Source organism: Gymnoscopelus braueri (genome assembly GCF_963280865.1).
Source record: "Gymnoscopelus braueri genome assembly, chromosome: 9".
NCBI lineage: Eukaryota > Metazoa > Chordata > Actinopteri > Myctophiformes > Myctophidae > Gymnoscopelus > Gymnoscopelus braueri.
This window is the reverse complement of record NC_137610.1, coordinates 19,980,895-20,005,092: the sequence shown is the minus strand read 5'-3', so window position 1 is coordinate 20,005,092 and position 24,198 is coordinate 19,980,895. Positions and strand designations below refer to the sequence as shown.

The window sequence follows — 24,198 nt, the reverse complement described above, 5'->3', positions numbered from 1 at the left end:
CTAGAGCAAACATGTATTATGTATGTGTGGAAATGATCGGATACAGTAGGCGGGATTTAAACCCGGACTGAACAGTAAACAGAACGCTCTGTTTAAACTGTGCGCATAATGCTACTTATCAGTGTGACGTTGTCTGATAAGCCGTCTATTTGATAGATGAATGGCCCAAACAACACAGTTTACCGAGACCACCCCTCCCCCATATGACGACGTTGTCAGCACTCTGTCTGATACAATAGCCTAGTTCATTTATTAGATCATTTGAAACTCTGCACTCAGGTCAGAATTATATTACATAAAGAATAATAGCTTAAAGGGGTACACCATGAATTTAACTTTTTTTTTTTTTTTTTTTTTTTTTGGGGGGCTCCCCAGTGTCCCTTGTACTATAAAGTAAATAAAAAATTAACACTCAGTCTTTCATCTTCATTTCATGGATTTTCTGAATGGGCGTGTCTGAACAGGCCATTTCACATTTTCCCCATGGTGATGTCACCATGGGGACCTCATTTTAATAGTCCCGCCCCCTCATTTTCGGTCTCCACCTCCCTTATTGTTTACAACCGGCGCCATTGGCCGTATTCTAATGAGGGCGGGTAAAAGTGGTGAGGAGGGCGGGGGGAGGTGATGATTGACAGACAAACTTCCTCAATAGCGCCCCTCTGCCCAAAGAGGACGTTTTGGTATTGCAGCTAAAAAGGCTTGGAATGACAGACAGATTATGAAAATAATTATCTGGGTGGTTGTTTAGGCTTAAACCTGTATAAAACGTATTAAGGGACAATATTTATATAAAATAAATATATTCTAAATTCATGGTGTAGTCCCTTTAATAAGAATGATATTCACTATGTCTCTGAAACAGTGTAGTTGACTCTGACAGTACTTTTTAAGTACGCGTGCTGCGAGCAATATACTTTATATGACTGTGTCATATATTGTTTTATAATGACCACCAATGTAGTCATTTCAAACAGCAACCCCATCCAACAACCCTTAACCTAAATCATACCTGTTCCTTGAACCTCATCCATTACACACACACACACACACACACACACACACACACACACACACACACACACACACACACACACACACACACACACACACACACACACACACACACACACACACACACACACACACACACGTAAGACGTTTTACACATAAATTATACTAGAAGGAACACGGTCAAGCAACCAAAAATAGGAAAATTGGAAATGACTGATCAGTCCTTTGAATAAAACAAGAATAATAATACCTTTGTGAAAAGAAAATGAGAGATAGAATTTTGTGGCACTTATTGTCTGGCAGGTGGAGCATTCCAAGGTAGTAGACTACTAACTGCAACGTGTGAAAGCCCTCAGATCGTCTATCTCAATTCCATCTAACTTCTGCTTACACTTGGCTTATGTTGCTGTAAACATGCCCTCCCTTAAAATATGTACAATATTGGCTTAAACTCTGTATGCCATCTTTTCAGTTCAGGAATCTTAAGAGGGCAAGGCACTCATTTATATCAGTCTGACCAGACCACCTGCACAACTAGCAAAGCTTTGTATTCATTCATTTTAATGAATGCATTTTCAATCTGTGTGGTACAGTGCTATTACAGTATAACTAAGCCGATGGAGAACGGAGATGGCGCAACTCTTTTTATCTCATTGGCTCTGCAGGCACCCTAGTGTCCAAAATATGGGCCAAATATTGGATATTATCCATCCATCCATCCATCTTCAACCGCTTATCCGGAGTCAGGTCGCGGGGGCAACAGTGCCAGCAGAGAGCTCCAGACTTCCCTTACCCGGGCAACGTTAGACACTTCTTCCTGGGGGATTCCGAGGCATTCCGAGGCCAGTGTGGAGATATAACGCCTCCATCTGGTCCTTTGTCTGCCAGAGGGTCTCCTCGCAGTGGGACATGCACCAAGGACCTCCCTAGGGAGACGTTCAGGAGGCATCTGTACTAGATGACTGAACCGCCTTAGCTATTGGATGTTAATGTAACATCTACCAAAAGTAGACGGTTGACAGCCCAAACCCATGACCAAATTTTGGATGCAATTGGACAAATTGTGTGCTTTTGCATACCGAGTGCACTATAAACACACAAAATATTTTATGTTGGATTGTCATTACATGCTAAAAGCCTTTAATCAAAGGAAGATATATTTTCTGTTTTAAGGTGGATCTCCCTTCAGACCCAGTCGCGCTAGCGCGACGAACCACCTCTAGGTCTTCCTTGAATAAATAATAATTACTTTAAAATATATTCTATATATATTTTAAATTATCAAGGTAAATATTATATAGTTAATTGCTAGTGAGTAAAATGTATAATCTGCAGCAGCCGCTGCTTTTACATTTCGGTCTTCTTTCACTTTCTCCCCGCCGTTTGGTGCTCTGTGCTTCAGCACCTAAAGCCCTTCCGTTAATCCTGCACTGCCTCTCTGCACATCACAGATAGCGCTACGACCACAAGCACAAGTCTGAAGCATGGCCTCGTGTGACTGTGATTACCACCATGCTCTGAGGGCCAAACGGTCAAAGAGGAAATGGGGGCCACAGTTGGAAGCAGTAGCACTGGGAGTTCCTCCAATGGCAGGACTGCTGACCAAGCTCCCTGCCTGCGAGACAGGAACACGCGGAGGGGAAACAAAATGTCAGTCTTGTAATGGAAACTTCAGAAAGAGGTAGGATGAGACAGAGGGAAAGTGTGGTATGCAGGAGGAAGAGGAAGACTTTCCATCTGCCCTGGCTGCAGGTCACGGGGGCTCTGATATAGTGTCTGTGTACCATTGTTTCCACAGCGATACTTTCTAGGTGTGCAACAGTTAATCGAAATAATACAATTAAACAATTATAAAAAATTATCAATTTAAAAAAAGATATCGTAGCAAACATTGCGAAAATGTCAGATCTGCAACCTTGCAACACGTCACATCGTGATCTGGCGCATTGTGAGTTTGTAGATTGGCTCGCTATTTTTGCACAACATCGTTGTACGACAAAGTATAAAAAAAAGGGCTTAAGTGGTTAAGACTAATCATTTCAGTTGATTATAAAAAATCTATTACAATCTTTAAAAAATAACAAAACACGCTTCTCGATTATTCGATTAATCAAAAAAGTTAACAATAGATTAAACCCCCCCAAAAAATCTAGTGTAACCATATTTTTTTTAAATACAATAAAATTGATAGTTGCAACCCTAGTTCTTTCTCCTTCTTCAATGAGACCATTCAGCTTTTGATCACTGGAGGGGTCCAAGCATCCTTGTTTAATATTTATATTTAAATGAGTGTGTGACTCAGATCCTCTTGTCCCTTTGTGCTGAAAGACTCCCCCAGGCTATGACGTAAACAGAACTTTAACACTCTCAGAGTTTGTTTTCGTTTGCCATAGCAACAAAGTTGCTGTGTTGCTATTTTTCCCCCCCTCATCCCATTCTCTGTATCCAGCAGAGCAACGGAACTGTGTCATTCCAGTGGAAATAATTTGGCCAGGTACATGAAAGCGTCTTTTATGTTTAATGCTATGGGTTTGTGAGTGCATGAGAGAGAGAGAGAGAGAGAGAGAGAGAGAGAGAGAGAGAGAGAGAGAGAGAGAGAGAGAGAGAGAGAGAGAGAGAGAGAGAGAGAGAGAGAGAGAGAGAGAGAGAGAGAACGAACATCAAGGGTGAGAAAGCAGAATAGAAACCAAGCTGATTTGAAATGGAAAACATTCAACCAGAGCCCATTTTACAGCAACGCCACCACCTCTGTTCTTTGCATAAAACTACCTTCATTACCCAACTTCAACCAGAAGTCTAGGAGTTGTGTTTTTGTTATTGGTTTCTATTGGTAATTGCCAACTGGATAGTCTCCAGAAACAGTGCAATGATCTTAAAGTGCTCTCAATGACATATGTGGCATTTTGGGAGAGGAGTGGAACACTTGGCAAGAGGAAATAACTTTTCATAACACAGTCACTTAATGGGACTCAACATGGAAAACAGAGAGAGAGAGAGAGAGAGAGAGAGAGAGACAGAGACAGACAGACAGATAAACAGACAGACAGACAGAGAGACAGACAGACAGACAGACAGACAGACAGACAGACAGACAGACAGACAGACAGACAGCAGGATCGTGCTCATTGTGCAGGATGTGGAGACATAGAGGGGTGTGGATGTATGCACACAATCTCAAACTTGATCAGTTTGTATTTACTTTGACTTAAAATTGAGGATTTGGTTTCAGGGAGGGTTAGTTGTTCCACAGCCATGAAAATAACATTGTATCCAGGGTGGTATCCTTTTTTGTTCCATGCCAAATATTAGGGTTGGCAGTGTGGTAGGCCTCAGTGCAATTAAATGCGATTTGGCGCAGGAAAAAAATGTCAAACATTGAGATCATGCAAACCATTTATCTGAAAAAAACCCTGAAAAGTCAGTTGGCAAAAGACAGCATTGCCTGTTGTTTTCCATGTTACTATTCTATTTTCCAGGCTGGGGAATCCCTGTACTGGACTGACCGAGACAGAGAGGGGCATTATATCAAGGGCGATATCAAAAGACACAAACATCTATGTTGATTATGATTACCTTAACTGTGATATGAGCATTAGCCAGGATCTGCATCCATGTACTGTAAGCGCAATTTACTCATTCCATTCCCAAACATCCCCCAATGTAAAGGGGAATTACAATTACACATGTTTTTTGGTCTCCACTCAAACTTCTGCTATTACAACAGAACATCAGGACAATTCATAACAAATCTACATTGTGTATGTTGCCTGTAAGCGAAATGTTACAATCACTTCAACTCTTCGCTTCTCCAATTAAAGCAGAGTGTTGCAATGATGAATGAAGCATTTTAAACACCACGAGGCATCATAGCAGCCTCTTGTGGCTAAGCATGGAACCACTTAGATTAGTACACAAGCACAGAAGCACACAAGGATCTACACAGTAAACTAAACACTAAAACGTTCAGTTTTATAAGGTTATGAGTATTCAGTATTCACTTAGAGTCTTATTTTGGTGGCCCAACAGTATACTGTAGGTGCAGTCAACAGGTTCTCTACTCTAGGGTCAGAGATCCTTCCCCTCTTTGCCATTGGCCACAGGACGCTGGCCTTGTTTTCCCACTACCTTGCTTCTGCCGTCTCCCAGCAACCCCTGGTGCCCTGGACAAAACATACATTGTGATACCACTGAAAATACATGCTGCTCTGATAAGTTTAGATAGAGCTGTCCCGTTTTTCACCACAATTAAAATAATATTTTTTTCCAGTGCTTACATAGACTTTTATCATGTTATGTTCTGTTGAAAGGTCAGGCACTAGGTGTGCTAAGCATTAGAATAAAAATGTATTGTTCCCCATCCTGATGAAAACACCTTTGGTGTGCATACATGGGCGTGTGTGCATGGACATGCGTGTTCATTTAAGGGTCCCGGTTGGGGTGTTTGAAAATATGATTACCCCCTCATAGGGTCACACATGCATGAATATAGGGGAGTGAGTGACCATCATCAGCTGTTGAGACCCAATCCGTGTCAGGGTACGGTCAAACAGGTACATGCAGAAATGTTATATTCGCCTCCCGTTGACTTTCATTCGATGCAAGACAAGTGAATGGCCTGAGCGAACTGGTGGTGAAGCTTATTTGCTGCCTCGTGTGGAGTTCAGCTTTGGTGAACTCCTACTGCACCGATAGAACCATGGGTAAAGGTCGATTTACCCATGGCGATTATGCGAATATACCCAAAATTCAGACTCGTTCCGAATAATTAAAAGGTCGATTAAAAGGTCGATTAAAAGGTCGATTAAAAGGTCGATTTACCCATGGCGATTATGCGAATATACCCAAAATTCAGACTCGTTCCGAATAATTAAAAGATGCTTTTTCGCTCCGTGGAAGCTTGCATTGACTTTATACGTTTTTTTTGTAAAAAACGTATTATTCGCATGAAGAAAACGCCCCCGTGTGTAAGGACCTTTAGAGTTTAGTTCTGCAACTGTCGATTATCTTCTTAGCATTACTTTTTCGATTAATCAAATAATCGAGACACATGTGTGTTTTTTCATTTAGAAAAATCATATGAATCCACATGAAACAATTCTAATAGATATTTCATAATCCACTAAAATCACTAGTGTGATTAAACACAAGCCTATTTTATAGGTGTCATAAAACGTAGCGCAAAAAGCAAATCAAACTAATTTTAAAACAATTAGTAAATCAAGTAGTTCGATTAACTGTTGCGCCGCCTATTAGAGTTAGGCTTAGGGTTAGGATTCTGTCAGTGAAGTTCTGTGAGTGCAGTTCTGTTAGTGCAAGCTCTGAGCCCCTATTCGCACGGTCACACATTCACTTCAAACGTGTCTGTGTCGTTCGTTCACTTCCACTCTATCCAGTTGCGGCAAGTTGTCACATCGTGTTCAACGTGTCTAAAGCGTGGAGTTCAACATTGGTGAAGTTCGACCGTGTGTCAACCAATAGGAAAGAAGTGCGTTATTGACCTAACTCGACAGGCATTTTGCTTGTATCTTTCCTTCAGTGAGCCAAACGAACTACACACCAGAAAACCGGCACTGCTGTTACGTGTGGTAGAGTTGGCTGTAATGTTAAAGTTACAGTATAATAGATTCTGTTGAATTGGTGTTGAATTGGTGTCACATTGAGAACATACAGGTAGACAGTGGATGTTATAATTTTGTGCAACATGTAAAAAATGTTGAACATCCAAACAGACCAGGCCTCACGCCCCTTCTAAACAGAAATATATGACATAATAAAACAGATATAATACAATACTAAAATATGAAATACTATAAAATTACATAAAACAATAAGTTAAAAAAGATAAGTTGTTACCAAAAACATGGATTTACAAGGTACAGTAAACTGCTCCATAGCTTGGCAGCCAGAAGTGGAAATGCTTGGTCTCCGCCTCCTTTTGATCTGAGCTTAACCGGAGTGACAGCTATGAGACCTTGGAAGAATGGTAGGGTTTTAACCACTTAAACCTTATTTGCTTTGTGGATCAGGGTCCCTCGGGGGTCTGTACTTGACCCCCTACTTTTTTCCCTATACACCAAATCTCATCACCAAAAATAGCCAATGCGTTGTGAGCTTGTAGATCAACTATTTTCACCTCACCTATTATGATGACATGCCCAGAATAGGGTCGCTTAGTGTAAGGTTAGTGTAAGGTTAGGGTTTTAAGACAATAGGCTATATATATGATGGGGCTCTGCCATGCACAGGCTTGTAATTCAATAAAATACAATTTAAATGTATTCTAAAACATACTGGGAGCTAGTGTACGAAGGCTATGACGGGAGTAATGTGATCAGACTTAGGAGTCTGGCAGCAGAATTTTGGACAAGCTGTAGTCGATTTAAAGACGACCTAGTCATGCAAGTAAAAAGAGCATTTTAGTAATTTAAACAACATGTGTCAAAGGCATGACTAACTTTCTCTGTGTGTTGAAATGACAGGATGGGGCACATCTTTGCAATGTTCCTGAGATGACAGAAACATCTTTGCAATGTTCCTGAGAAACATGACCAGTTTTGCATGCTAATAAATTACAAATTGAAATCTTAGACGATGGCATTACATGGCACTATACCAGGGAACTATGCAAGTTGGAAATGCATGCAAACCCAGTTATGCAATACCCATATTTGGGTATATTGGTCGGATCAGAGGTTCTGGACAACCGCTTATCCGACTGACTCAATGCTGGGTACCGGCACTCCCTCGGGTCCTCGCCGATGCGAGTGCTGAGTTTGAAGTCGGCCGGTCAGACGGCTCTCGAGATACAGACGCACACACAGACAGAGATTTTGCACATTTATTGTAGGATAGGTTAGGATGATAAGGAGCCAGAGGATTGTTAATCTCCTTGTACAACAGAGGAGTCAGGACCAATGATTACAATTTCTGTTTTATCATAATTCAACTGGAGAACATTATGGGTAAAATGAAGGCCTTTGCAAGTGTAGTAAAGCTAAAATGTATATTTATTCATTTATTTTTAGATCCATGTACTGAACTAAACACATTTTTGTTCTATTTATTTTACATTTGTTTGGTAACTACAAGAAATAGCTAAGAATGAACAAAAATGTAATAACAGAAGGAAGTTAGAGCCAACATTTCAGTACCAAACTAGGAGGTATTGAAACGGAGACATAGAGGCTACTGTTTTGTATATAGATGGAAGCTATTAAAACACTGAGCTTTATCGCAAAAGCTGTTCTAATCAGCCATAAAAGCAGTAAGGCTATTAAAACTGAAGCAGAAAGGTGGCTGTGTCCTTTCCTTTCTATGAGAAGCAAATAATAAGTAAAGAAAAGTTTTGATGGAGTCAAAGAGGTCACATTTGCAAGATAAGAAAAAAAACACTTGCAGACAGTGGTTTGGGAATTAGGCTTGTTGTTAGTGCCTTATCTATGGGATGCATTCTGGTCTCCCTCTAGAGGGAGCCATAGCCTAATAATCCAAAGAGTCCTGCAGGCATTGCATGTGATGAATTCATCATAGTTTTAATCCTAATTTATACTTCTTGTACGACCAGTGTTGCTCATCGTAAATATCAGATTTTCATCAAGCAATGCGGTTGCACAATGAAGTATAAAGTAGCCATTAAAGGTTGCAGTTTGGCCGAATCATAACGAAATGCCACATTCATTCGCTTCTAACTTTTGTGGCCTGCTCGCACAGATCAATACAGATCGAATGAATAATTCCGCACCACTACCCCTCACCTCTACAACATAATGATTTCTATGACTTCACGTGAAATACATCCAATACTGTTGCATTTCCATCCGTAATGGAACGTATTGATTTGCCATTGCTAGGCAGTAGGCAGCAAAGTGCAATCAAGATGTCCACAGCTAGACACTCAGCAGGAGAGGAGTGTAAGTAGAAGGCAGTGGGGCGGAACAGGCCACCATAACTGATCACTCTCATCTCATTCCATTATTTATATTCCCCCAACTGAGCTAAGCGTGACTGTTTGATCGTTTTCTCTGCTCTTCCTTTTTTATCAGCAATGCGCTTCTGCCACTATACCCTCTACCACATTAAATTATTCAATTGGGCCTCCTTTGTTGTTAATGGCGGTGATCATTCTCGCTTAAACGGTGTAATGTATGTGCTGACAGCCAACAGTGATACAAGCCGTTCTCAGGGGACACAAATCTATCAGTGGTCTATTCACAACATTAATGTATCCTGCACAAGGAAGTAGAATATACTCAACCTCAAGGCCTGTGGAGGTGGACATTCCACAAGGCCATAGTTATAAATCAAGCCTATACATACAGTATATACCGTTCACAGTGGCTCTCAGTGAAATACAGCTGAAATTAAATGGCCAGGGCATTGTGTAGCATTTGACAATCCTATTTGTTATATACCTGACGCCCCCACCCCCACCAAAAACAACAACAACAACCTGCAGGATGTTATGATTAGCATGGATTATAAGTATAAACAAAGATTAAGAGATAAAGGGTTAGGGGATTATTCCTGATTTGCATGCAGTTTGCCAAGCTTACAAAACAAGTATTACAAATATATTTGCATTCAAATTGAGAGGCACAAGATGTATCAAACATTTCTTTCAAACAGTCCAGATGGTGTGGTAAACAAAGTTATTAAAACTCAGCTTAACTGTATAGTTTTTGTTCCAAGAGATGAACTTCGTAATGGATGCCTGGCTGTTTCAGAAGAAGCCTGAACATGTCTCCACATGTCTTGTCTTGTTTTGTTTCCCTTCCCCCACCATGGTTCTGTCAACACCACTAACCCAAGGGGGTCAGAATGCCAAGGGTCATTCTTGTGTCCAGGGATTATGACCTCTCTGTGTTTTCTATTTCCCTCTAACTTGACACACAGCTGAGGATGCAGGGGTTAATCTGTTGTATATCATTGCATTGGAATTGCAAGGAACAATATGGAGGGAAAACCCTAGATTTTGATTAAAGGGTAAAAAAAATAAAGTATCTTAAAAACATGATGGCTTGTGACTGTAAGGTAGAATCCCCAGGCTGGCTGGAAAAATCTAGTTGTGAATGAGAAATGCTCTCCCTTCACTTAGCATTGTTATGAATTATGATATTTTTCCGCTTGACCCAGTACACTTGTATGTGGTGAATCACTCATATAAGTAAGCATAAGATATCCGCGGTACAATGACCATACTTTATCAGTGAGACTGATGTCTGTGCACAATGATACAAGATGCATGTTCTGTTCCTATCCATTCTGTTCTTGTCCTTGTTCCATATCTTCTGGTCACTTCATGTGTCCACTGTCCAATACTGTATATATTTCTCTATGTTTGTATTAAACTTGAGAGCTTGTCGTGTGATACTGCCTGGTGTCATCATGTTCCCCGTGCACGCGACTCAACTGAAACATCACCCACCACCCTTAGTTAGATGGAGACTCTTAACACATTCACCGCCAAAGTTTATTCATAATAAAATCACCCACTGCCAGGGTTTTTAATCATTTTTTTATAGAAACAATGTGAATTATTTGTCCGTTTATTTTTTAACATTGAAGTGAATGGATTTTTTTTTAATTAATTTTTTTATATCTCCTAATTCGCTAGGGTTAGGGTTATAAATGTATACTCAAAAATTAGAGAAACATTTTAGGAATTCAAAAACAGAATAAAAATAAAAAAAATAAAGGGGAGAATTCTCCCCTTTGGCGGTAAACACCATTGACTGAAAAGGGGAGAATTCTCCCCTTTGGCGGTGACCACATGGTTGGTCAACCGAAATCACAACAAGCATGTGAATCTCAAACTACAGTAAATAAAGCAAGTGTAAAGCAGGGATTACTGTGGAAGAGCTTGTCATGCTTCATGAGATTTCACTGAGTTAATGAAGGTTTAAAAAACAAACATAAATAATAGGATCTATAGAATGAGATAAGACAGGATAGATAGAATAAGATAACCCTTGTATTTTTGCATAATTAATTGATCTTCTCTGTTGTTTTTGAGTTACAGAAAGCAAATCAGAAATTAGTATACAGAGGCTTCTGGTGGCCTCACAATCTGATGGTAACCTTAAGAGTAAGCATTTAGAGCAAAGAGCACATCTGCGATTCATAAGCTTTCTGACGCACTAAGCAGAGGCAATACAAAAGTGCGTGGGTCCCTGGAGCGCGGTGGTTAACCACAACATATCTGAGTATATCGCTACATAAAAGAAAGTGAAAAAAGACTAACAAACTGTTGAAGGTTATCTTGTGATTTTTTAATTATTTGTTTTACTGTTTCAAGAACCATTTCCTTTGGAGGCATCGTTTGCACATCTGGACATCGCCTACTCAAGAGATTTAAGAGAACCCAACCGAGCTCCATCTTCCCTCTTTCTAGCTCATGTGGCTAAAGACACTAAATGGTTTTCATTAGTGGTTGGCTGACTTGGTCTCAAAGATCTGGGCTGGTTGGGTGGTGTGTGTGATGTGTGTACAAGGGAGAGAGTTAGGAAAGGGTACGCTAACCACAACCCTCCTCCCTTCTATGTAAAATCATTTCAATGTGATGTGATGAGAGCGAACATTTCAGGCTGCCTTGCCCATTAAACTGAAAGCCGTTGCAACTCGTGACGAGTGAAGTAACTCTTCACTTGGAACATCAGAACACCATTCAACCACATAATTATGATAATTGTAACTGGCTGCGTGACCCATGGAAGACCCAGGTCAAAATCAGAGTCAATGGTGTATGTTCTGTCTAATCATCTATAACATAAATAAATCAGTAAAAAGACAAGCCTTTGTGTCACATGGCAAAATGTCTTTAGCTGAAATAAAGGCAAGCCTTCCTTCCACAAAGATCTGAGCACACTGGAGTCTATAAGCCAGTTAGAAGACAATGAATGTAAAATAAAAATTGTTCTTGACTTATTTAATGGGGGATTTGCTGTGTCAGGTCAGGGGGTATAATCCAGGAGATTGGACACTGATTCTTTAATTGAGTTGCAAGACAGTCACCCCCTCCCTTCTCTCTCTCTCTCTCTCTCTCTCTCTCTCTCTCTCTCTCTCTCTCTCTCTCTCTCTCTCTCTCTCTCTCTCTCTCTCTCTCTCTCTCTCTCTCTCTCTCTCTCTCTCTCTCTCTCTCTCTCTCTCTCTCTCTCTCTCTCTCTCTCTCTCTCTCTCTCTCTCTGCCCCCTCCTCTCTCAATTGCCAGAATAAAATGTTGGCATTGAACATTTTATGCTGGCATGGATGGATGAGAAGGTCTCTCGTGCACAGCGTTGCATTTCAATGTCCCTCTCTCCTGCTGATCGAACAGGAGGGTGAGGAGCACAAAATCCCGCCTCATCTGCCACAACTTCAAACCAGATGGAGATGATGAGGACTTACAGTACTGTATATCGGACAGCCTGAAGTCTCCCTTTCCCACAATGGCTGACAGAGCAATTTAGCATTCATTAACAATTACCCATTCATTAGCAATTAGCGGGTAGAAAATCATTTCTGAGAATCACGAGCCTGCTTATCGGGGAGCAGTAATGGGCCTCAGGAAATTGGCAACAGCAAGCTAATGAAACTGCAGTGAGTGTGTGATTTTGGTGGCTGTGTGCCATGCTCAGGTCCCACCAGAGCAGCAAATTTCCTGTTTGAAGATCAGCCTCTTGATTCTTGATTCTGCCTAGGCTGCTTGTTTCGGCTTGTTACCCCTTGGTGCTTAGTTTCTATATAGATAACACCAGAGGTGGAGAGTTGTACAACTTTAAAATCTCTGCATTATAAAGCTGCGCTATCACAGAAAAGATATGTCTCCTCATTAAATAACCTCTTGCATTTCAGACGCATTGATACAGACAAGACTGACAAAACCTAGTATAGTTATGGCTGGACCGTGTATGAAGAGCTTTTGAAATGAAATGACAGATAGAGGAAGTGCCGACACTCTGCCGAGGTGAGTGATCATTGGTCAGTTATATTGCATTGGTCTTCAGCTGTACTATCCAGCAGCAGCAAAGTATTCTATTTGTGACGTGTAATAAGTTTGGAATGAGCGGAGTGGAACTGCTGTCTACGCCTTCTGAGGACACTGAGGACATAATTGAAGACCCCTGCATGCATAACTGAAGACACTGATGACATAATTGAAAACCGCTAGCGCTGAATCATTTTGAAAGAGCAATGGCCAGTGAAGAAACTCCAACATTCGGTGTGCTGAACAATGGTGTAGCTTCATAAGTCAGTGACTCAGTCAGTCAGTCAGTCAGTGACTCAGTGAATCAGTCACAGACTTTCGCGTCTATAGGGTTGGCCTCACTGCTGTGGTCGAGCCAACAATGGAGTGTTTCTACGACATCAGCGACATACGCCTTCCGACGTAAACGTAAAGCATTCTGTACGTGTAATAGACAAATGATTGCAAGGTCCTGTCATGGATGCAATGGATGCATTATTCAGAAGCTTCTCGAGCACACTTGAGATAAGTGATGACAACTTGTCATCTCCTCCCAAGCGTGGCCTTGTAACATCCACTCTGTGTCCATGTCGCCAGTGGTTACAGGACATGTCTCATTATTGAGTCACTGTGCAGCTTAGTAGGAAGCTCTATTTTAAGGGTGCATCCTTGTTTCTACTATACCACAGCCAGATTGTATCAGCCCACTGTATGCAGAGAACGTATAGGGTTCCTTGAACAGATGGCAACATCGTGCCGTCTGAATTTAAGGTAGCTATACAGACAGTTTTGTGTGCATAAGTATTCACCTCTAGAATACAAAATTAAACCATTTCCTGCCTTCCCTCCTTGTTCTTGCTCTTATCTGCTCGGCTCAATTTTCGAGGCTACAACCCAACACTATAAACAAGATGGGAGCACACATGTCCAGGGAACAGACATGCACACACACATGCAAGCTCACAGATATATTTGTCATACAGATAGCGCACAGCGAGAGAGAATGAATTTATTCCAGTGCCCCCACCTCCCACCCCTCACCACCATCCACACTGTCTCTGATTCTCTGAGCGTGAGTAATTGTCAGACCCCTGTGAAATGATCGGAGCTTTCAACGCTAATGGAGGGCCCGCACATTCATTATTCAGTCCAGGAACCAGAGTGCTGCATAGCGTCGGGGGACCTATGAGTTATGGCTCAGCGGGAGCTAACCTTAAGAATGTGAGGGAAGTGATGGAAGCCTGCCGCACTCTCTCCTCATCTGATCATTTCACTCCACGCCTCCATTCCTCCCTCTGTCTGTCTATCCAACGGTGGCAGACAGGCATCACATGGATGAACCCGAGATCTCGTCACAGCTGTGGCCCGGTGGCCTGACGGTGCAGCATTGAGTGTACTGTGTCGTTGTGGACAGAATGACGGACAGTGCGGGCTCTCCCGTGTCACAGTTACGCTGACCACAGATGGCCACCGATTGGCGGAGAGAACCTTGCCCTTGTGTTACAGCCCTCCTGGGACTCCTGTGGGTCTTTTATGAGTAAAGCCGAGGGAGGAATGTAACAGGCAGGGGCTCAGAGGCGCACTGACCTGCAGATAACACATGGCAGGGAAACGGATAGGCTTGATATCTGAACATGTCTGCACTCGTGGAGAGGGAAAGGGACACCAGCACGAATGCTGCTGCAGACTGAGCGAGTCAGTATGGTGGTGGTACAGTTATTCCAGACCCCTAAAAAGCATTAAACCCGCCAGACGGAATTCCAACAGTGCACTTACAAACCTTCTACATTTCCTCATGTCTGGACTCCGGAATCTTGACACCTTATTGTTACGGAGATCCAATGTGAAAAGTGACAGGGGAGTCATCTTCTACTGGTTCAAGGTGAAGCAGGAAATCGAATACACCAGTAGGCCTGCCAGAAACGTGTGGCATTACAAGCACACACATGTACTGTATACAGTGAGACAGTTGACAAAGATATACTGTATGCACTAATGTTGGAAAGAATATTTTCCTGTATAGTCAGTGTATGGTTTATAGCACTTAAGTTAAAGTTCAAAATACACATTATTTCCATAACAATAATTATTGTATGGCATTATTTTAAGTTCCATTAACTCATGCACATCATTTCTGGGGATTCTTTTTACACACCAATGTCCCCCTAACATTCTTGCACTGCTGCCAATTTGCCTTAAGTAATAGAGAATTATTCACATGGTTGGTAACACTTTCTATGAAGCCCATGGCTAGAATGCACTAAACATACCATAATCTGCTAACACTGTAAGAGTTATAAGCTACTATAAATTGTGTTTTAAGTAAAATAATGACATTCCTGGAGGTGAATGCAGAAACTTTTTTGAGTTGTTCTTGCATAGATTTAATGCACCCCCCAGCCTTATTTAAAGCACCCAAAGACCACGTGTAGTACGTTATAATCACACTATAATGCATTATGTAACAGTGATTATAGTTCATTCTAAAATTAGTATAATGTATTACAACTTTGATAATTGTAATACATTATAATGCTGGCCAAAATAAAAGGTGAGTGACCAGTAATTAGTGTGGTTGCCCTAACAGGGCAACCAGACTATAGTAATCTTCGCACTTTATTATTATTATAGATAAACTTTATTTCAAACCGCATATCCTCCCACAGTTTATTTTTCCCAATTTAGTGCCATATGTCAAAATGACCGGCCTCACCGGGAATCGTGCGCTTGTATTTTGCTAAGAGATTGGTTGCATAGTTTTATTGATATTGATTTATTAGTGCATTAAATGTGCCCATCCACTTTAATGGAAAAGTGAAAAAACTCAAATTCAAGTATTTTTTTCTCAGAAACCGTAAGAGCTAGAGTTACCAGATTTGGAGGGGAGGTTTATAATTTAGTCCGAAATTCTTTTAAAAATAATCACACCATTTGGCCTCATGGTGGCGCTATAACAGCCCACTTTACGTTTTGGCTTATAACTCTTGAACCGTAGGTCCTAGAATAAAAATCTTTTTCCCCTAGATTCCTTGGGTCATGACGCAACTCCCCATATAGGCCACGCCCATTTGCGTCAGGATAGATTTTCCGCCATTTTGAATTTTCTTCAAAACACACTTTTAGCTCCTCCTCCCACATATTTTGTCCAGATTTCACAAAAATCGGTACACATGATCTCTCGACCCATGCGATAAACATCCCCAAGCGGAATTTTGATAGTCATTACCGTTCGTCCGTAAATGGCTTCCAAAGTTAGCGGAAGGGGCCCGTTTTACAAAAAAGGCCACAAAACACGAACAAAACGTCCAGTCAATCCCAAATTTAAATCACATGTCAAAGGTGGTTTACTCAACAAATCCCCAAAAGTATTTCCACTTTGATCTATAGGGGGCGCCACAAATGCTCAAAATGTAACCGTTTGATGTAAAAACCTTATTTTGGGGGTATCAATCCTCTCAAAATGAAACGCAAGTGATCTCAGGAGTTACGTGACAATGTAATTGGCGCAGCCTCCGACGGTATTCCTCCCAGCGTATTCCTCGAGTCCCGGCGGCAGCAACCCGCGTCGGCGCAACCACACTCTGCAATTGCCCTGAATTGCGACGCGTCTAGTTATGTATTATGATCCTATATTATGGTCCTAATCCTATAATGTGATGATTATTGTTATACATATATATATAGCATTATGAGCACGTATGAGTGCTTATAACTGTGATTATACATGTTATAAGCATATTATAATGCATTATGTGTATGTTTATAAAAATACATTATAGAAAGTGTTATTATCATTGAGGTAAGTAGTAAGTAACAAGCAATGTTCTTTAGCCATAGTCGAAATATATATTTGGGTTGTGTAGTTGTGTTCTTAGCACTTTGTTCCTCTCTGACTCTGGGCATGAAGTCATTAATTCTTAACAATTTGTGGGCACCTGCAGCTACTGCTGGCATTTGGAGCACCATGCATTGCTGGACTTCTAACTATTTTAGTCTGGATAATTGAGTATTCTTGTCCATGGGGCGGTGCCTCTGACTCGGGCAATTTAGCATGCCACCATGTTACAAAACCGAACAGTAAATTTGATTATGAAGCTATGGTTTAGGTTAGGATTCATATAGCCTCGGAAACCCATGCCTTTTTTGTTTGTTGGATTCATGACTTGAATTACAAAGTGAGTCAAGGATGCTGACAATGAATATTCAGAAGGGTAGGGTAGGGGTGTGCACTGTGCATGAGTATGCTCCTTATTTTGTGTGAAGAAGCAGAACATTTTGAAGATTCTCAGTTGCTGTGACTGAAATATACATGATTAAGATAGGCTACAAAGTGCTAAATTGAGTAAACCATCCATTAGTGCAGTAAGTTGGCTCTTGTGCATTTCAGTGAAGCCTACATAAATTGTCAAATTTCTGACATAAATGTGACTTGGCTTGTGATAAGGCCCATATTTAGGCTACTAAATAAGCCTAAATAAGCATACTGTGCCTCACTGACTTTAGCTACTATTTAGCTGACAGGTTTTACTTTAAATACAGAGAATTTAGCATTCAGAATTACCTAAACTAAGTGGCATTACAGCCATTACTTTCCCAAGTGCCGCTCATAACGGCCGCCTCCCATCTGATTCTACTAATTCTGTGTCGTTTGGCCCTACATATGGTACACTTGCTCTGCTCGTCTCTGAACCCTCCTTCCCATGATACGCCTCCCATCGAAGACCAAAACACTCGCCCCAAAACACAGTCGCCCCGGGGGAAATCCGGCGACCTCGGAACGGTCGCCACCTGGTATTCCTAAACGTAACCTCAGTAAACTATGCCTAAACCCAAACCTTATTCCTAAATGTAACCTCAGTAAACTATTGCCTAAACCCAGTGGTGTAATGGTGATTTTCATTTTTTTTTCTATTTTGACAATAACATTATTTTAATGACATCACATGCACACACACGCACCGGTAAACCTGTTATGCAAAGTAGCCATTTGGGTAATTGGCCATACCTTGCGTGTGCGCGTGAAAATATTCCAGTGGAACGCCGTGGTGCCTAAACCCTAGTTATTCCTAAACGTAACCTCAGTAAACCTTATTCTTAATCTTAACCTCAGTAAAACTATGCCTAAACCTAACCTTATTCCTAAACGTAACCTCAGTAAAACTATGGCTACACGTTCTAACCTTGTCCTCAGTAAAACAGATACACGAATACGAGAACCGCTGCCGGCGAGCCGCCCGCTTAAAAAATGGGGGCGAGCGTGTTTTGGGGCGAGTCTTCCGGTTACCCTCCCATCTCGGTGCAGAGTCACGTGCCCCACCGCCTAGTGTCTGTGAGCCGAAGCCTCACAAATCAAACGCAAGCAAGCAGCAGCAGCACCCATTGGAGAGAGATGAGAACACAGAGAGAGAGCCGTCGCTACCCGTACGATGCGAAGAGCGTTTAATTGAGAATATCTGCTCTATGGCTTTAAACACACAGTGTTATCGACAGAGACGGATTACTTTGCACCCAAACGGGACAGGACGAGATGCGATTGACGCCGTTTATTAGCGGACACTGCTATGATCCAAACAGTCCGCATGTGAGCGGATCGTCTTTGGATTGTATGCATGGAGCGACGGGACCTGGAGCAACTTGGATTATTTAATACATTAACCTCGTAGAATTCATCCCGATCCCGGTGGAGGCGACGGTCCTCGTCGCACCAAAAAGGAAGGATAACCCATCAGTTAGTCTTAAACCATGAGGGCTGTTTCAGCCAACTTATTCGCACTGCTCTTTCTGTGCACTTGCGCCAGTGTTTTCTACGTGTGGGACACGCTGGAGAACCGGCTGGAGCGACACAAACGCGGGTTCCATTTGGGGTCTTTGCACCCCGGTCCTCCCACCGTGGACCTTTCCACCAAAACTTTCCGGACTTTGCTCGCCGTTCCTGCAGCGCATACCAGACTTAGTCTGGAGGTTCACAACCTCACTAATGCGAGGGATCAAACCGATCGTTACCATGTGGATGTAGATAACAAGGGGTCAACGCAAGGGGACGGGGAGGAGGACCCGGTGGGCTCCCCCGTGGTGGAGGAAGGGATCTTCTGGAACAAGCGGCTGGACGAGAACCTCCTCGTGGGCTTCACGGAGGAACACGCCCGGGCTTGGCGAGAGAGAGCCCGGGGCCGCCGGGTGGTGAAGCTGGAGCCCGGCTGCGGCAGGATCTCCAACCAGCTCGCCACGTTCTCGGACGGAACCAGAGCGTGCGTCCGTTACGGGATCAACGCGGACCAGGTCCAGGGGGAAACCTTGACGTACTACCTGGCCAGTCTGCTGGGCATCACCAACGTTCCGCCTCTCGTCCTGGCCCAGCTGAACGTGGACGGCGACCAGTGGGCGTCGGTGAGGAGGAGGATCGGCGCGCTGCAGTGGAGCGAGCGGGCCGTGGTGTCTCTGACCGAGTGGGTCTCCAACCTGACGGGGGTCGTCACACCTGCGCCGCTCAGACAGCAGCAGAGCGGCGGCGGCGGCGGGGGGCTCCATCCTCCGCTGCGGAACAAGACGGCGGCGGAGCTCGCCGAGCTCGTGCAGTGGAGCGACCTGATCGCGCTGGACTACCTGACCGCCAACTTCGACCGGCTCGTCAGCAACCTGTTCAGCCTGCAGTGGGACCCGCGCGTCATGGAGCGGGACACCAACAACCTGCTGCGGACGCCGCGCGGCGACCTCGTGTTCATAGACAACGAGGCCGGGCTCGTGCACGGCTACCGGGTGCTGAGCATGTGGGAGAAGTACCACAGCGCCGTGCTGGGCTCCGTGTGCGTGTTCAGGAGGAGGACGGTTGAGCGCGTGACGGAGTTGCACCGGCGGCGAGACGCGAGGACGAGGCTCCTGGACCGTTACCGTGAGAACGAGCCTCTGTCGTCGCTGCTGGGGTTTCTCTCGGACGAACACGCGGGGGTCCTGCAGGACAGAATCGACAGATTATACAAACACATACTGCATTGCAAAGGAAGGTTTAGCCAACTGTGAGCATTCGCTACACAGTAAAAATCCTCTGTTCATTTAACCACTTAAGCCCCAGCATCCGTATCATGGGGCAAGCTTTTGCTGAAAATAGCAGATCGACAATAACACAAAACAGAAAATGCACTAGTATTGAGCCCTGAGGGACTCTGGTTACCCATAAGGGGGTTAAGTGGTTAACTCTGAGAGTGCACGAAATGACCCATATAGACTCACATTTTACACTCTCAGTTAAATTAACACTAAAGGGTTTGACGTAAGATCCCTCTGGCAGCACACAGGTGATGGGGTTTAGTTCTTCTTGCCTGCTGCTGCTGACAAATATGAGCACGGCGAAATGTGATTTGGCACACCTGTGTTAAATCAATGCATTATACAAAGCTGTCTCTAGAATCCAGCTGAACTACCTCTTGTGAATAAAATGTGTTGCCTACTGTCAACAATGGACGTTTGTTTATAACCTTCCCCAAGGGTCCTATGGGGCATTTTCATAACGTGGCTCAGAGAGGAGTGAGACATGGTCACAGTCAATGCATTTCTTATGTTCTGCCTTTCACTCACTTGACACAAATCTGCTGACGTGCTAAGGAACACAATGTAATGGGTATATTGATGACTGTAATATGTGCTTTTGGCTTCTTGCCTTTGTGTTCAGATATCCTTGAGATACACTCCTAAGCCTTAACATGAGCTGACTCTTGAATACTGTATTACTTTAATTTGTTTTGGCAAATGTTTGTCTCTTTTATAGAAGATATGTTGCAAAACCAATTGTCATTGCAAGCACCTGCTCTCATGTAGGCTACTTACCTTCTTGATTGTAAATCCAGCCTTAATGTCATAATAACATATAATGTTGTACATGTTGTAAGTACCGTGTAAATAATTGTCTGTCAATCCGTTTGGGACTTTTGAAGCGCCACTAACTTAATGTGCATTGTAACATTCCAAATCCTGTCATCCTTTTTGATAAATATTGTAATTTAAGTTAACAATTGTCAGACCGTTGTGTTTCTTATTCAAGTCCTTCTCAGGCTATTACAATGGCGGGTCAAACATTTGCTTATCTGTGTGTGTCCCTGGGGGATTATATAAAGGGTTTTGTGCGCGTCTACCACAGGGTCCCCATTGTGCTGTAGAAATGCGTTGCCGTGGTGCTGTTACCGAGGAGTCATTCTGTCAGTCACAAGCAGGTTACAACAGGAATTTCTAAGCCCCCTTTTTAAAAAACAGGATCAGTGTCGTGAGTCATGAGAACAGTCAGTAGCCTACCCTTTGAAATGTGTTAAAACTTGTAAAAAATAATATATCCATATGTTATTGTTACATAAAAAAATTACAATGACTACAGTGAAAGGGCACTGAGTAATAATACCCTGTTTAGATCTACAGGGAAGCTGATGCTATATTTAGATAGGTTCATTCATTATTCCGGTCATGTAAATGGTCATAGCCAAAGGAGAATAGCTAATTTTCTTGGCATAAAGGAGCCCACAACTAATGTGACTTTACTTTCAGTAGAGAGCCTTGCTAGAGAAGCTATTGGGAAGAAAAATAAATCCATTTTATCACTGTGAAAGGAATTTAAGAGCCGCGTGTAAAGTATATTTGCACCCCCGGGGTCAGTTGTGTCATTGCCTTATAGGCTGTCACTTTTTCTCACCGCAACACTCATTTAATTTCACCCACTTGAAAGCGGCTTTTCCCTCATTAGTTCCACTGTGGGCAGAGCAGAGTCTGATCCACTAGATCTAGTACACCCAGGGGCACATCAGAGGGGATGTCAATGATAAAGCGTTTGAAGGTCTAATGGTTTCCATCCTTCCCTCTTCCCTCTATCCTGCATCTGGTTTCTTTTACACCTTTTGTTGATGGCTATAGCTTCAGGGCTGTGTTGTACAGTTCACCCTGTTCCAGAGAGCCAGGCAGGCAGGTGGAGTCAGCGTGGTTCCTTCACAGTGGCTATAAGGGTTTAGGCTGCATGATGTTCTCTTCTCCGGTCCTCCCACACACTTGTTCTCAACGTGGGGTCCTTGAGGGGGTTCCAGGGGGTCCCCTGCTAAATGATAGTTATAAACCAAATGGACCCTTATGGGTCTGTAACAGTTAAATTAGTCCCCCCAACTCACACACTCCTCACACACTCACAAATGTATCAGATGGGTGACCTGGGGGTCTTTAAAATGAAAAGGTCACTGTTTTACAGTATGTGTATCAGTGGCATCAATATGTGTTCCTCCTTATTAGTTTGCAATTAGTGGTGTAGAGAGAGACACAGCCGGTGGTTTGAGGCAGGTGAGCTGGTGGCTTTTTCCTGTCCTACGGCCTGCTGCCTGCTGTGGCTGTAATAAGGACCTGAGGATCGATATGTGCAGACACCTGTGTAGGGAAAAGCAGGTCACGTTAGCAGACAGTAAGCTGCTGGATGTTGATGGGCTGGCTGTAGGCTGGACGAAGGATGTGGTGCGATGATGTAGTGTGGGGGGCGGGGTTGGAGCAAGGATTGTGCTTGCAGCTGGGCGTCTTGCTCGAAGGCACGTCTTGTCGGTGACTAAACACTCCGAGAGATTTACGACTGTCTGCAAACGCCAGGGATTAAAAACAATGCTAAGCTGAGGTCTGCATGTCTAAACCAGACTTGTACCCTCCTTCCATTCTCCTCCCTGCTTTGCATCTGTCTTCAGTTGTTAGCTAAACGGAAAATGAACTTTTCATTTCTTTGATTACTGTAGCTATTTTATGTATGCTTTTTTACCAGAAAATCCATCCTTCTTTTTTATTTTTTTATTGGACAAGAGACCATGTCAGCCTTAATCATGCCAGTGGTGGATATCAAAGTGGTTTAACAGCCTTTTAAATGTTTACATGCGTCTTGTGCTTTTCCTTCCTGGCTTGTGTTGGCTCACTGCATAAAATTACCCCCTCCAGCATCTAGCCATCCTTCGCCCAGACACAATAAAATCTCTAGGCACATCCATGGTGTCACATGGTGTCACTGGCCTCATTGGCCACTGCTGCCACTTGACCAGAAGCCTTTTTATCCAATCTATAATAGTTAATCACTGACTGACTAGTTGGCTGATAGATTCAATCCAGTTCGGTTTGTTGTCTATAAGACTGGGCAGTTACACACAGACAGGGGCCTGCAGCAGTCACACACACACACTCACACAGACAGGGGCAGGCACGAGTCCAGACCACAGGTAAACACATTGGTGTTTTCCCTCCTCCACATTGCACACATTCCAGTAGTTGAGGGTCGGTCGCCAAGGAGACACACACACACACACACACACACACACACACACACACACAGGCACACACACACACACACACACACACACACACACGTGTGCACACATACATATGTTTTCCAGCTATATGAAAACTGAAGTGACGTGAGACACATCTGTGTATATAAACTCAGTTGTTTTCAGTAGAGAAGACTTCCACTGATTTGTATTGCAGTCCTGGGGAGTGGGACTGATCAAATCATTGTTAGCTATGAGCTGCCTTAACATATATCCTATGTTATAGAGAAAGCGGGAGTATTTCCCTCCAAAAATACATCATGAGTGTCACCAAATGAAACCAAACGTATTGTTTGTGCTTAGAATATCTCAATTAAAAGCAGCAAAAGGCTGTTAAAGATTGATATGTATTGCTTGAATTGCTGATGCTCAATTAAATCCAAAGAAATTGCATTATTCAAAATGTAAAAGACTAACAAGTTAACATACAACTGAGTCTTTTGCCATGGGAGGCTTGCTGATTTTAACTGTCTCTGTCCTAGTGAGGAGTGGGCCCCGTGGACGGACATAACTGGCATTCTTTCATGGCTGCACAGTGCAGGGGACTTCCTGTTCATGACTGAGTGATTTCATTATGAAACGCAGCGCATACTGGAGGGAGAGTCACTTAGTCACAGCTGAGTGGGCAGTGGGCACACAGGACACGAAGGACAAGTTGGGGGCTGGGTGGTCCCAGGGGGCTGGTGAGTGCAAGGGCCAGGATTCCAGGCCATAGGTTAGTCTAAAAACCCAAGGATTAAGTCACAAAGTCAGGGCCCTTCTTGGGTACCCTAACGTTATCGACTTGAGGTGATAACGGCACTTGTTTTGATAGATAGCAAGCTAAGGGCAACTCAGGTCAAATAAAAAACTAAACAAAAAACAGGACATTATTATTTGTTTAAAACAAAAAGGTTTTTGTAAAAAAGTTATAGCTCTATA

At 43.0% G+C, this 24,198-nt stretch overlaps 2 protein-coding genes across 2 annotated transcripts in view; both read left to right on the top strand.

Moving 5' to 3' along the window:
- The window catches only part of pdhx (pyruvate dehydrogenase complex component X), a 408,353-nt gene that overhangs the window by 185,376 nt on the left and 198,779 nt on the right, over nucleotides 1-24,198 (top strand). The window lies entirely within an intron of this gene.
- Nucleotides 18,324-20,966, top strand: fjx1 (four-jointed box kinase 1). Its single transcript, XM_080438797.1, has one exon. The coding sequence runs from the start codon at nucleotides 18,698-18,700 to the stop codon at nucleotides 19,970-19,972; it is 1,275 nt and encodes a 424-aa protein (XP_080294923.1). The 5' UTR covers nucleotides 18,324-18,697; the 3' UTR covers nucleotides 19,973-20,966.

Coding starts and splice junctions, on each gene's coding strand:
- fjx1 (XM_080438797.1), top strand. CDS start 18,698: ATGAGGGCTGTTTCAGCCAACTTATTCGCACTGCTCTTTCTGTGCACT.